The sequence below is a fragment of the Heliangelus exortis genome, chromosome 12 (genome assembly GCF_036169615.1).
Source record: "Heliangelus exortis chromosome 12, bHelExo1.hap1, whole genome shotgun sequence".
NCBI lineage: Eukaryota > Metazoa > Chordata > Aves > Apodiformes > Trochilidae > Heliangelus > Heliangelus exortis.
Window position 1 is genome coordinate 11,973,711 of NC_092433.1, and position 13,792 is coordinate 11,987,502.

Here is a 13,792-nt window from a genome sequence, read left to right on the forward strand (position 1 = left end):
CTTTGACCACTACTCTTGTCCTCTCACAGCCTGTGCCCCCCCCAGATTTTCTGTTTTCTACAAAGAGAAACCATGCAGTCAGTCAATCAACCAGCCAACCAAGGCAGTAATCAAAATATTAAAAAGACTCCAACTGAAGAAAGAAATCTTGCAAAGCCCCACTCCACTTGTCATTGCTGTCAGACACTGAATTGTTAGTAACTGCTTTTGTAGTGTGGCATTCCAGCACGCTGCCACACTGACCCCCTGTCACCTTTCAAGGTCCTGCTCCTGCCTTTGAGAATGTGACCTGAGCTATCATCAAGAACCTGGTACCTGATGGGTATCTCCTCACACACTGAGCACTGCCTCTGCCACACGTGTACTAAAATACATTTTTACATTATTGTAACTTGGATCCTTGTAGGCACATAACTGGTTGTACCACTTCTCTAACAATGAAGCTTATTGACAAAGCTATGATTTTTTTTTTCTTTTTCAAAGAGATTTTCTATTTGTCTTTTTCCAGTCACGGGTGTGTCACCCACCCTCTACGATGCTCAGCTTAGGGCCGTGCACTGAGCCCTTACATTTAAGTATCTCTAACACGAGCCTCACTACTATCTAATTTATTTAAACAACAGATATTCTCCGGTTTTTGCATCTCACCGTACGCCCCAGTGACCGCACCAGTTTGCCAGACTTGCCATGACTCTGGCCAGCGCATTCCATCCCTCTCGGTGGCACCGGATCCTCCCCACCCCCCGTTGGCCACCACTGCTGCATCTACCGTGAACCGGGGGGTGCCAGCAGCCGAACCAGGAGACCCGGGTGTGAGCAGGCAGGCCCCCAGCCCGCAGCCCCCCGCTTGGTGAAACGGAGAGACGAGCCGAGGGGCACCGTGACGCCGGAGAGCAGCCCCCGCACACCCGGGCCGCTGCGCGGGTCTCGCCCCCCGCCCTACCTCGTCCAGGTCCTTCGACTGCTTCTTCGGCTGCTTCAGCGGCTTCTTCTTGCCGCCTGCAAAGAGAGAGGGGAGAGTGAGGACCGGGGAGGAAGGGGGAGGCGTCACCGGGAGTCCCGGGCCCGGCCTTACCCTCTCGTCCCGACATGGTGATCGCTCCGATCCGATCCGATCCGTTCCGATCCGATCCGTTCCGATCCGTTCCGCCTCGCACCGGCGCGCGCGCGCACGCGGGCTCGTGCCCCCGTGGCGGTCGCTTCCGCCTGGCCCCGCGCGGCCACCGTAGCGTTTCCACCGCCTCTTCCGCCTCAGGCGCCGGTCCGGACCCCGGGCAGGTAGGAGGGGCTGCCCGGGCGGGAGGGTACGGCGGCGGCGGGCGGCTCGGCGGGACCCTCGGGGAGGGCTGCCCGGGGCGAGGGAGCGGCTCAACCCGCACTCTGCCGCCCACGCAGCCACGGGCTCACCCTGGAGCGGGAGTGGGGCGCGGCCTAGGGGAGAGCCGGCGGCGGGAACCCCTCCCCCGGCCGGGCCGCTCCCTGCCGCCGGTCACCTTTTAGCTGAGGTGAGACACGTGCTGCTGCCCGGGCCTGTGCGGGGCTGCTAAAGGCGGCAGCGGCCCCGCTGTGAGATCCGTGAGGTAGCGGAACCGTGGTCTCGTAACTGGGGTCGTGAAAGAGGCCCCCCGGCAGGGAACGGGTCGGTCGTGTGGAAGAAAAAAACAGAGTTTTGCCTCCTCCGGGAATGAAGAGTAGAGCTGCGAGTGTGTGGTGGCGTGTCCGAAATCCTGGGTTTACATTTGGATGTTGACAAAAGAGATTGCTGCAAAATGTGTCCAGCGTGTGTAGCAAAGGGGTAAAGAATGAGTCAGTGTTCTCATCACTGGCTGCAGGAATAGGAAACTTCCTACCAGGAGCAGCGAGAGGGACAAGGCAGGTGATATCAGATTAGCTGCCCATTAGCTCAGGCTGAGGTTACTTTCTGTGCGGTCTGTTTGCAACTGTCCGCATAGAAATTGTTCTAAAAATATCAACTTTCTCTTTTTTTCTACGCTGTCTCAGTAGCCTGAATATTTGGTAAAACCCTTCGTGTAGCAATGCAATTAAAAGGGAGAACTCTAGCAGTTCAGTGGATAAAGTGGAGCTGAGGTGCTAGAGCATGGCCTGCAGTGTAGAGTATGTGGTGTAATGGTGAGATATATGAGTGATGCTGGAAGGAGAGAGAGCTGACTTCATCTCCATGTTCTTGTAAATTTGATCTACTTATTGTTTGTATTATTGTTTGCATAAACCAGCAGGTAAGATTTTCACAGTGCTGCTCTATGTTACTCCTGTTTCTTAGAGATAGTTAACAGGGAATGAACAGGTGATGTTCAGAGTCAGTAGTCAACTAAAAGCTGCTCAAAAGTGTCTTCCAGTAGGAAAAAGCCTTTCCTGTGGAGATGCCTTTATTTGCACATATGTGATGTCATTAGCCACCTAAAATTACCATGGAGAACTATTTTAATTTTTTTTTAAACTGTGGAACATCTCAAGATTTTTCAATAAGCCATGTGTTTGTATTATGTTAATCCTACAGTCACATAGGACTTAAAACTTCATATAGAACCTTATTTGAAAGTTTTTATATTTAAAGCTTTTAGAGGAATGCACTCAGTAGCAAATTAAGACTTATTCACAAACCAGTAGGCAATAAACCTTAACTAGCAGCCTGCCCTTGTAGTGTAAGCAAGACTTTTAAGCTCACTTTAAAATGCAGGCCTAACCATGTGTTCACTACCTGCATTTTTCTGGTCTTATGGCTCTTCCTTATGCTTTACTTATGTAGGCAGTCCCATGAGAATATTTGTTGTGTTCAGCACTTCTGTATTTTCTCTCTGTCCTTCATGATTTTGTCTTTGTGTTCTTCAGCAAGTAAGGCAAAGGGTATGATCAAGCTCCATTTATCTTCTTACCAAGACTTTTTTTTTTCCCCTTTCTGTCTTTTTCTCTTTTCTGTTCTTTTTCAGAATTGTTAATTCCTGTGACATGGTACACTGAACTTGAATGTGAAAGCATGAGGCAAAATTTCATATGGCAGTTGCTTTTGTGCTGAAGGATTAAATTAAGCTGAAGCTACTTCTGCTGGTACTGGATCTGCACATAATCAGTGTTCACAAAGTGGATGAATTAATCAGGAAGCATGGTGAGAGTACTTTCTAACAGCAGAAGAGCAGGAGTCTGTAGCAGAACTGCTCTTTGCTGAAAGCTGTGGAAAGTTCTGTAGGTAAGTGATGGTGCAAAGCTAGTGATGGCTTGGCCATTCTTTAAATTTATTTTGTTTGGTACCCATGTGTAGTTTTAAGGTCTATTAATCATCCGCACTTCAATAACTTTCCTTTTTCTCCTTCATCCTTGTAGCACTTTTATACAGTGCTTAAATTCCAGACAGGGGGCCAATGAAATATAAGTCAAGAGTGTCCTCGGTGTCCTGTGGTCTGCAGTATCACCACTCATCAATCAAGTGGAGCCCAAAGATGAATTTACACATAGTGCGGACTTACTGCTCCTCGGCACCCAAGAGGCCTGAAGCCAAATCTGCTGTGGAAATGGCCGTGGGTCTCCTCAATCGGCTGACAGAAGCTGGGGCTGTTGTGGGGAAAAACTCCCTTCAAAAAGTGTCTGCAACGTGCAAGACTTGGTGGGACAGATATGAAGAGTTTGTTGGGATTAACGAAGTTCGAGAGGCTCAGGGAAAAGTAACAGAGGTAAATGTGGAGGTAGCATGGAAATTTAAACATTGTGAGTCCAGGTACAGGAACTATGAACATGGGCTGTGAGGCAAAAAAGATGCCCTGAGGAGAATCATGTCTTTTTTTTTTCTGCTTTGACTGTCTGTGCAGATACTACGTGTTCTAGTTTACACGTCAGTAAATAGAGCTTGTTCCTTAGGCTGAAATGGAGCGTGGTTTGTTTTGTTGTTGGGTTGGGGGTTTTTCTCCAGGATTCATAGAATTAGCAATTTAGATCTGTCTGGTACTGTCTCTAAAATACATACTCTTTCTTCTCAGGCTGAAAATATCTTTATGGTAGCTCGAGGGATAGTACGAGAGGCTCGTGAAAATGTAGAAGCACAACAGATTAAACTGAAGGAAATTCGGGACCGCTTAGACAGGGTTTCTCGGGATGACTCCCAGTATTTGGAACTGGCTACTCTGGAACACAGGTTGCTGCAGGTAATTTGTTGGCACTGAGCAAATACGATGGAAATTTGTGTGCTTTGCTTTTGTCACTAATGACTGCTTTTGCAGATGCAGTTCAGCCCTGAAGTAGTTTTCTGATTACGCTCGTTTTGCTTAATTATCGTGGATTGTTTGATCTGTTATGCAAATTGTATAGGATAATGCTAAAGTAGGGCATTAAATTTGGAGAAGAAAGCTGAAGATGGTGAGCCTAGAAAGTTGAGTGGTGACCTGAAGATGAGTAGTCAACAAGAAGCTGGGATTCGATGAATTGACCTTCCAGGTGATTAGAGAAGTTCCTTTCTGGTTGTTAATTCCTGAATGCTCTCTCAGCTGCTGCCAGGAAATTTATTAAAGCTTTTGTCAGAGAGCAGAGAGAGCAAGGAAGCAAGATGATGAGGTTGACCACAGTGCAGGCTAGGGCACTATCCTCACCAACAGGACACAGCCCTACAGCACCTCAGCTGGATGAGCCAAGTGGGCTGGTGACAGGAACATGCTTATTAACAGTCCATCAGTCAGAGATAAAGACAAGGTAGCAGCCAAAGTCAATCCAGGAAATGCAGATGAAACTGCAGGAACAGCAGGGAACAGGCCAGGAAACAAGAACACCTTATGGCAAAGCTCAGGTGAAGAGTGGGTACCTGTGCCTGAGCTTAAACTGAGTGCCTGGATCAGTGAGTAGAACATCAGGGAAAAACTAGAAAGCTGTAGTTGTGTAAATAAGGGATCAGGTCAGCGTGGATGAGACTTAGAGAAGAACAGAGCTCTGCAGGACTTTGAAGACAGATTGAACTCAAGTCACTGTTGTCCATAAGGTGTTGGTGCCATCTTACATAAGAAATAGACACTCAGAAGAATGGTAATAAATGGTAATACATCTGGGAGATGCAGTTAGCTGACAGACAAGCTCACCACTACCAGAAGCAGTAATTCCTTTGCTAAACAGTCTAATTTTACTGCAGGAAAACAAGCAGATAACTTTCCACTGTTTTGCTGTGATAAAATGGCTTACAAAAGAAACGGCTGTGCTGAAGCCAGTGAGAGGGGAGAAAAGGAAGACATTTGTCTGTGAGCAGGGCAAGAAAGAGAAGGCAGAGGAATAAGAAGGGTTTCGGTTTCTGTTTATGAGATGAACCAGCCAAGACATCCTTTGCAGTCCTATTTTTATTTCATACTTAAGGGGTTTAAAACTGAAAGGAGGAAGCGTGGTAAATAAAGGTAGTGTTTGAAGAAGTAATCAGGGATGATAAAGTGAACATTTTTTGCCACTCCTTCCTCTTTTCTTTCATTAGCATGTGACAGAGTCTTGTGTAGAAGGCCTTCAGGTGTAATTTTTGGTGACCTTTTCCCTTTCTTAGTTTTGACTTAAAATGATGTCTCGCTGACTTTAAGTAGAGTCATTAAAATCCCACATTAAAACGAAAACTTCTGAAACAGAACCAATGGATGTTCTTCATTTCCATTCCTTCATCTGCACTGGGGTCTGTTTTTTGGGGGGAGGTGTTAGTACAGACTTTGTAGCTTCATATTATACCTTTTCCTTCAAATCACTGTGTTTCTTGCAGGAAGAGAAGAGGTACCGAGCTGCCTATTTAAATGCAGAAGAATCTGAGAGAGAAAAATTCTCTCTCTTCTCTGCAGCTGTGAGGGAAAGTCATGAGAAAGAACGAACAAGAGCTGAAAAAACAAAGAACTGGTCTATTATTGGTTCTGTACTGGGAGCCATTATAGGTGTTCTTGGTTCCACCTATGTTAACCGGGTAAGGTTGCAAGAATTGAAAGTCTTGGTGCTTGAAGCACAGAAGGGCCCAATAAATCTGCAAGAAGCCATCAAAGAACAGGCCTCCAGTTATTACTTACAGCAGAAGGACCTCGGTGACGTCATAGCAGACCTGAAAAATATGCTGCAAACAAGGACATCACAGGAAATAAAAGAAGGCATTTTGTTAGCTAGAGAAAACAGGAGTGACTCCATAAAAATAGATTCTCTTTTAAAGCCTTTAAATGAACAGCTAAACTACACTAAACAAGTCAGCTCCTGTCTGGAGAGTTTACAACAGCAGTTTAACAGCCTGCAGGACAGTATAGCCCGAATGATTTCTGAGCTGCAGAGTGTTAAACTTGCAGTCCATTCTAGACCTGCAGAAAGAGTGGTGCCAAGGTCTTCAGGAGAGGGTAAGGGGCAGGCTTCTGCTGTGAGAGATGTGATTTTGGAGTTGTGTGATACCGAGCAGAGACTGGAAGCACAAATCAAGAGAAATTCTATTTACAGCACTGCAGTGACATGTGCTATGTTTGCTATTACCCTGCCAGTACTCTATATTATACTTAAAGGGAACTGATCTCTAGTTAATTGCCACTCTTTAGTAGATTAATAAAAGTAAACTTGCACTCTGCATACTTAGAGTACAAGTCCAAATGAAGTTGTGTTAGCATTTCTTGTTATGCTTTCTCCTGTATACTTGGAAAACTTGTGAAGAATTAGTCCATCTACTTCTGTAGGCTCCATGTTAACAGTCTCTGTCATACATTGTGTTTTTTAACTCATGTAAAGAAAATTCTAGTTTCATCTCTTGATTTCACTCACTGTTTCACTCTTTTACTGTCTATTCTTGACTATCGTGCTGGTCAGTGACTTCCACTGTGGAACTGTATTTGTGATTTTCTGTTCAAATGATTCTTTTCATCTATCACTGATATACGTGTTTCATGTGTAATCCTTTATAATTTTGCTCTGGTTTTCTTCATAGTTTTGCAGCTTGTCCATATGCAAAACTGGTAGAAATGTTTGCCCGGATTTTATTTTTTTTTTTAATTCTGTATACAGTGCAGTGCCTTGCAACATGACAATCAACAGGACCCATCTCAATAAGGAGGATTGAAGTTAGCGTGATACAATGTGGCTGGACAGGCAGGTGATGTAACTTAAATGTATTTTAACTGCTTGTGGTAACATCTCCATAGGGTGGTTTGTTGTGAAGCATCCAGAAGCATTTCTGGAGCAGTCGCTATTTGGTACTGATACCTCCGTGTCCTTGCTTGCAGGCAGGGACAGATTAAAAAGGGTTCAGATACAGAGATGTATAAAGTATGATCATGATTATTATACCAATGGAAGCCAATTATCCTTTCTCTACAGACTCCTTAACCCATCACTTCCTAGGTATTTTGTGGATTTAGTGATCATATATGGAGCACTTTCCTATCTCTGACAGTATCTCATTGGAACTGTCTTTGGGTTTTATTATTTTTTTTTTCAGTTTTGTCCTGTCTGGAAATAGAAATGCTGTTCTACAGCAGATGCTTTTAAACTGGTGCATTAATCATAATAGCATTGTGCAAAGTGCTCCAAAATAGTATTTGGAAAAAAGTGAAAGGTCCAGCTCCCTATTTTTCCTGGAAGGTAGAGAATGGTTGCTTGAGCAAAAAAGGCTTGTCTAAACATCTAAAATCAGTATCTGTGTGTGGCCTCACACAAACTTGTTGGTATCACTGAGATAAGGAGTTGTTTTCTCCATGTGATGGTACCAGATATGCAAATCAGATGAGAAACTCCTGCTTTATGAGCACTCTGTGGAACCTTCACAGACAAAGGATGACAAACTCACTTCATGCTGTAATGCCTTTGTGTAAGCATTTCAGAATGACTAAATTGTGTTTAGCATCCAGTCTGCTGTGGTGGTTGTTTGGTTTTTGTTTGGTTGGTTTTTTTCTATTGGGTCTTTCTAGTTCTTTCTGCCCAGTAACCATGTTAGAAGAGTTTGAGGTTTTGACTATGAGCTCCTAAGACTGTAAGGTCTGTGGGACAGTGACATTTGCTTTATAAGGCACCAACTTCACTTGGTATCTGTCATTAGGTGCTCTTGCAACGTGACAGAATAAACAAACACTATTAGGAAAGATTTGTGATGATTCACTAATTCTAAGGAAGGTGAATTATGCAAGAAGTGGTTTTGGGAAAGACCACTGCTGATTTATAGATAGGTTTGGAGTGTAAAGTGAATAAAAAGTACTTGTCAGGGAAGCTGTCTGATCTGATGGCTGGAGAACTGGGATTCACATGCACTTCTCTGCCTCAAGAAGTATACTATACTTACAGATCAATACATTTTCAAATCTGAAATATTTCGGTGTCTCTTCACAGATGTTTTTATAGGTTATGCTTCTTGCAGGAGCTTGATGAAAGTCAGATAAAAGTGTAATTAAAGAAGAAGGTATAGTACAGTGGTTCTATTTACTTTGCTAGAATTAGTCACTGGGAATTTTGTTCTGGATTGGTTTTATTATTTTCCTCCAATTTAACTCCGTAAAGTTAGGTCCCCTTATTATGTAAGCTGCTGAATATTAGGCAGCTAAACCTGAAAGCTGAGGCAGCACTCACTGAATTGTACTTGGCGGCATCAAAAATGAGCAAAGGTGCAAGGCTAAGCTTGTCTACAGAAAATAAAACAATACAGAACCAAGGGTTGTTTATTGCTCTGGTGAGCTCTGCTTTCTTACTCATTTAAAGAAGGTATGATAGCAGGCAGCTTTAATGTTGGCTAGAGTTACAGGAAGAAAAACCCAGTCAATGAGAACTGTAGCAAATAAACCTGTGAAAAAAATGAGTTTGAGATACACAGCCTGAAATTTGAGAACAGCTGGATGGTGTAATGTGTATCAAGATGAAAATAACTGGATCTCATCCCTTGTAGGGAGTTTTGAAGATTAAGGAACAGACTCTGCCATGTTGTGCAGCTGGCAGAACTCACTGTTACCAGTGATTACTGTTTCTCTTATTTCTGCTCCTCCTTGCTAAATTCTCATATGTGAAGTGACAGCAGAATAATTTAAATTGGGGGGGGGGAGAAAGCCTTTTAATTAACTGTGGCTCTATAATAATTAGGAGGGCAGATTTGTATATTCCCTCAATCCTGGATTAATCATCACTCCCTTGTGGCAATGATCTGTGCCAGTGCTGTGCCATATGTGTACCCCAAAGCCAGAAGGTGTGGCTGCAACAGAAACAGCTGTACCTGAGCTAGCTGAAGGCAAATTCCAGGAAGACACTCTAACCTAGCCTGCATGCATAATCCCTTCAGTACTTTATGCTAGACCTTTGTCATGGTAACACAGGCAGCAAATGCACAAGTTTGAACAAAAGCACAGCTGTACAGGGATGTTTATCTGGGAGCTCACATTAGTTCAGGTACCTCTGCAGTACTAACAGTGGTTTACACAATGCACAGTGTCATCTCAGTGTATGTTTCCTTGTGATTCAGCCATGGCCAAATGAATAGTTCATTGCCTGTGCTTTTCTGGGCTATTCTAGTTTAAAAATAAGTAAATAAAATTTAAAAAAAAAAAAAAAAAAAAAAAGACATTTTGTTGCATACCTATGGCTTAGTAGCAAAGCCTGTAATAGATAGTTGGGTTTCACTTTTGGAATGAGGTCTCTCAGATGAAGCTTTCCTCAACAAGAACATTCTGCTTGCTAAGCCCTTTTGAGACTTGAATTGTTGCTCCTGTGAGCAAAGTCCTCTCTGGACAATGTGGCTCAGCCAGCCCTGTGTCCCAAAGACTCATCAGCCAGGAGGGGGGTGGCAGTTGCAGAAGTCTGTACAGGTTTAGTGAAGGCTGGGGACTGACTTGGGCATTGTGTGTAGGTCAGAGAAAGCCAGTGCTGATTCAAGTTAGTTCCAGTGTCAATCAAGACAGAAGATATGAAGGCACCTAGAAAAAGCAATAGGAAACCTTTTGACAGACATTAACTGTGGAAAAATGGGTGGCAGTGGCCTTAGCCTGGCCTATGCTAAGCTATTTTGAGTTCTCACTGCTCTGTGAGAAACCACCAGTAACTCAAAAGCAAACAGCCTCGTGGCTATGGAAATAACATTTAATGAGGTCACGGCAGATTTCTAACAGTAGCTGCATTCTGAAAAGTTGCCATTCCTTCCGGTCATGAAAGGAACAGTGAATCTTGCTTCTGAATACAGGACAAAAGCAATTCTGTGAGGTTTCACAATCAGGATATATACGTTTAACACTTGAGTTTTGAGTTTTATATGACTAGCACTTGAGTTTTGGATGTTCCAAGATCCTGGTCGGAAGCTGCAGATGCTCCTGTTGATTTCATTCTAATTATCTGTTTGGAAAACTCAGTTTCTTTCAGGGAATACTTTCTAAAAACAAATACTTCAGTCTTTATGGCTCTGAGGGGTGGTAGAGGTGTCCTATTTATTTCTGAAGCAGGATTGAGATTTGCAGTAGGAGTGAGGTTCATGAGCTAGAAAAAGGGAGTCAATGCTGGGTTTGTCCATATTATATTTAGAACTTTATTTTATTGCCAGATTTTTGCAAGCAAGTTATATTCACGACCTTCCTCATGAAACAGAAGTGTGATTTCTGGTGTTTGGCTACTGGTGTGTGATCCAAGAAGGTGTGTGCTTAAAGAAAGGAAAAACAGCTGGGCCAGAGTTTTTATTTTTAAGGAGAATTAAGCCCTCAAGATAATTATGGCTGTGGCAAGGCTTTGGAGTTTTCATCATGGGAAGTCTTTAGGGACAATTTAGATCAATATTATTAGGTTTGATACAGATATAGGCAGTTTTGTCCTGGGACAGAAAGTATTCTGAGATGTGTGAAAATTGATGCATGCACAGAGTCTCTGACTCTGCTCCTGCTGGCTGTGGGTGCAGAGCAGTGCTGGGCTGTGAAGTATGTTCAAAAACAGGTCTTTGAATATCAACAGACTGCTGCCAGCAAAGTGGTAGGTGCCCAAATGAGGGTGATGAAGGACTTACTGCTTTTCCTAAATGTTCTGACAAAGCAAAAACTTGAAAGGAACAGAGTCAGTTGTAAAGTAAGGTAAACATAGTCAATCTTCTGTTGGTCCCTGATTTACTGCTCTAAATGCAGTGTATTCCCAGAAGCTACAGACAGCATTTGGATATCCCTCATGACTTTCTTAACCCATCTCATCACCTGTTTGGATGGGAGGAAGAGTAAGAAGAAAATCAAAAGGAGCAAAAGCAGCTGCTAGCCTTGTGATTATCATAATAGTTACATAAGAAACTTAGTGAACTTGCTCAGAACCAGACATGAACAAGGGCTTTCATAGGGGAGGATCCTTTATGGACTTAATTATATTTTTTAAATCTTCTGAACAAATGAAAATTTAAAACTGTCTAAATTTGTTCTTCAATATATTTGTGTTCCACCATTCTCAGCTGTGTAATGTTTGAGAAGTAGCTTTTTCTTTACTATTAAGGACTAGAGAAGATTTTAGTGCAGACCAATCAGAAGTCCTCCCTGAAGACAATATCCCTGTCACACCAGGGGGCTGTAAATACAGTAAGATGGGCAGAAGGGGGGCACGAAATATTCTCCAACTGCACAAAAGCTCTTCCTGTCCTACTCTCAAGGCAGACCCTGCAGTCAGTCCCTGCACCAGCCCTGCCTGGGACAGGAGGAAAAGCTGCTCTTTACCAGTGTGTTCTCATGGGGCTTTTTGCAAGTGAAGCTTGCAAATGTTTTTAGCAGACAGAAGGGGCTACAGGTTGAGACTGGCTCTGGAGGAAAGGCACAAAGAGGATTAGTGTTTTAAGTCAGGAATGGGTTGGAGCAAAGAAAAATTGGTGGTTTGTTTTTTTTTTAACATTCTTACTCATCAAAACTGGATTTTGGTAGAAGCAATTTGAGTGCAGTTAAAATGCCTTTTTGATTAGTGAGATGAGAATACTTTGTTCAGTGAGCTCTAACCTGAACAGCAATTCAGTGAGAGGGTGTGGAACAGGATGGCTTTGTCTGTGTGCAGAGAGGAACAAGTAAGGGATCATCCCCTCATGAGACTTCATGGGCTCTGCATACAGTGGGCTCCAAGGACTCCTTGGCACAACAAAGTGCCAAGGAGCAAAGGTTCAGAGAGACAGCCAGCATCTGCCTCCTAAATAATCCTTCCTTTGGGGGACTGTGATCATGCTGCCAGATCCTGGGACCCAGGACCTCTGAACTTTCAGACATCTTTTTTCCTTCATAAAATAGTTGCTTTTTGGGCTAGGGGTGGGAGTGTGAGAGGCTGGTGGATTGTAACAAAGAGCGTAGATATTTAATGACACTTCTGGACATGGAACTAGTAACAAGTATGTTCCTCAGAAATGTCAGAAATGTATGTGGGAGGGAAGCTGATTCAGACTTTCAGAGCAGCTTTGTTCCTTGAACTGAGATCTGTCGCTTCATCTATTCAAAAAGGAAAAGTGATGGGCACCCCTGGCATCCAGGTCAGTGCCTGTTTCCTCTTCCTCGGAGGTTCCTTTAACCTTCAGCTACTGTATCACTTCTGCATGTCCTCAGATAAATCCTCTTTTTCGACACAGAATTTGTGGCTGGGTTGTAAAGGCATAACTTCATCTTTTGTCTGGGATTTCCAAACATCTGGCAGTCAGCTCAGCGGGCAAATGGCCATTGGGCTGTGTAATTGTATTCAGTTCATACAGTCAGTCACTGCATGTACAGCAAGTAATTTGTTAGACTAACTGTATGCTTGCTGATCAATGACACAAGAGCCCAGCACATCTGGGAAACACAGAAGTGACAGTGTGAGTGAGAAAAATAGGACCATTAATTCTGTCCCCTGTGAAGTTGTTACTGACACAATTTACCCCTAATTCAGAGAGAGTCTTTTATGCAGTCAGTTCTTGGGGGTACGACATGCCTCTGCCTCTTACACAGAGCACCAGCCTCTGCTCTGCTCGTGACTGGAGCTTCCAGCTTCACAAGAATATAAAAAACAAAACCAGCAGTCAGACTATATTACACATTATCACTTCAGGCACTTCTGCTTTACGATGCTTTTGTCTCCACCAACCTGTAGCCGGAATGGTGTGTTCCCTGCTGTTCTGTAACCAGAGAGAGCTATGCTTCAGTCACACTCTTGAGTCTTGCTAATGTTGTGGTTCCCACATACTCTGCAAATACCTGTGCTGTATCTCAGCCACTCAATGCTGTGTTTGTGCAGGATGATTCCTAAAGTAGAAACTGGTTTTGCTATCAGATTATGCTCCCTGTGCATGCTCCATTGCTGCAGATTCCTGCTCGCTCGCATCCTTTGGCTGGAGACAGCCAAGCACAAAGGCTTGTCAAACCAAACACCAAAGTTACGGCACTACGAAAGGCAGAGAGAGGAGAAACACTCTGAGTTCCTCCAGAACACAGAGTTATAAATCCAGCTCTCATCACAGGGGCTGCAAACCCCTCTGGGAGAGCAGATTGTCCCGTGGGCCGGCTGGCAGCCAGGCCTTGCGCGGCAAAGGCTCCGTGGTGACTCTGAACGCCGAGGCTCGCTGTCTCGAGGTGACAGAAGCCCCCTCTGCCTCAAGCGCCCGATCCGATGCCCCTTTACACCGGGAGAGCAAAGCCGGGGCTCGGCGGCGGCTGCCGGGGCTCTGCTGAGGGGAGGCGGCGGCGGCGCTGAGGGGGCCGCGTGCCGCGCCCCGCTCGGCGGCAGCCAATGGGAACTGCCCGCTGGCCGCGAGCGTGGGGGCCAGGGGGCGTGGCCGGGGCGTGGCGGCGGCTGCCATTGGAGGAGCGGGGCGGCGGGTGGGGCGGGGCCGCGAGGGGGGCGCGTGCCCCGGTGCGGGCGGGGCAGGCGC

The 13,792-nt window shown here is 44.6% G+C and overlaps 1 protein-coding gene across 2 annotated transcripts; it reads left to right on the plus strand.

The window, feature by feature from the left end:
* The first annotated feature begins 1,194 nt into the window (after positions 1-1,194).
* CCDC51 (coiled-coil domain containing 51) lies at positions 1,195-7,831 on the plus strand. Of its 2 annotated transcripts, none has more exons than XM_071756029.1 (5): positions 1,195-1,278; positions 2,949-3,205; positions 3,340-3,686; positions 3,990-4,154; positions 5,729-7,831. In XM_071756029.1, exons 3-5 carry the CDS (start codon positions 3,378-3,380, stop codon positions 6,503-6,505), a joined length of 1,251 nt encoding a protein of 416 aa, XP_071612130.1. In that variant the 5' UTR covers positions 1,195-1,278; positions 2,949-3,205; positions 3,340-3,377; the 3' UTR covers positions 6,506-7,831. The 2 variants fall into 2 exon arrangements, with proteins under 2 accessions (XP_071612130.1, XP_071612128.1); XM_071756027.1 differs by having other exon boundaries at positions 1,273-1,505.
* The last annotated feature ends 5,961 nt before the right edge of the window (positions 7,832-13,792 follow it).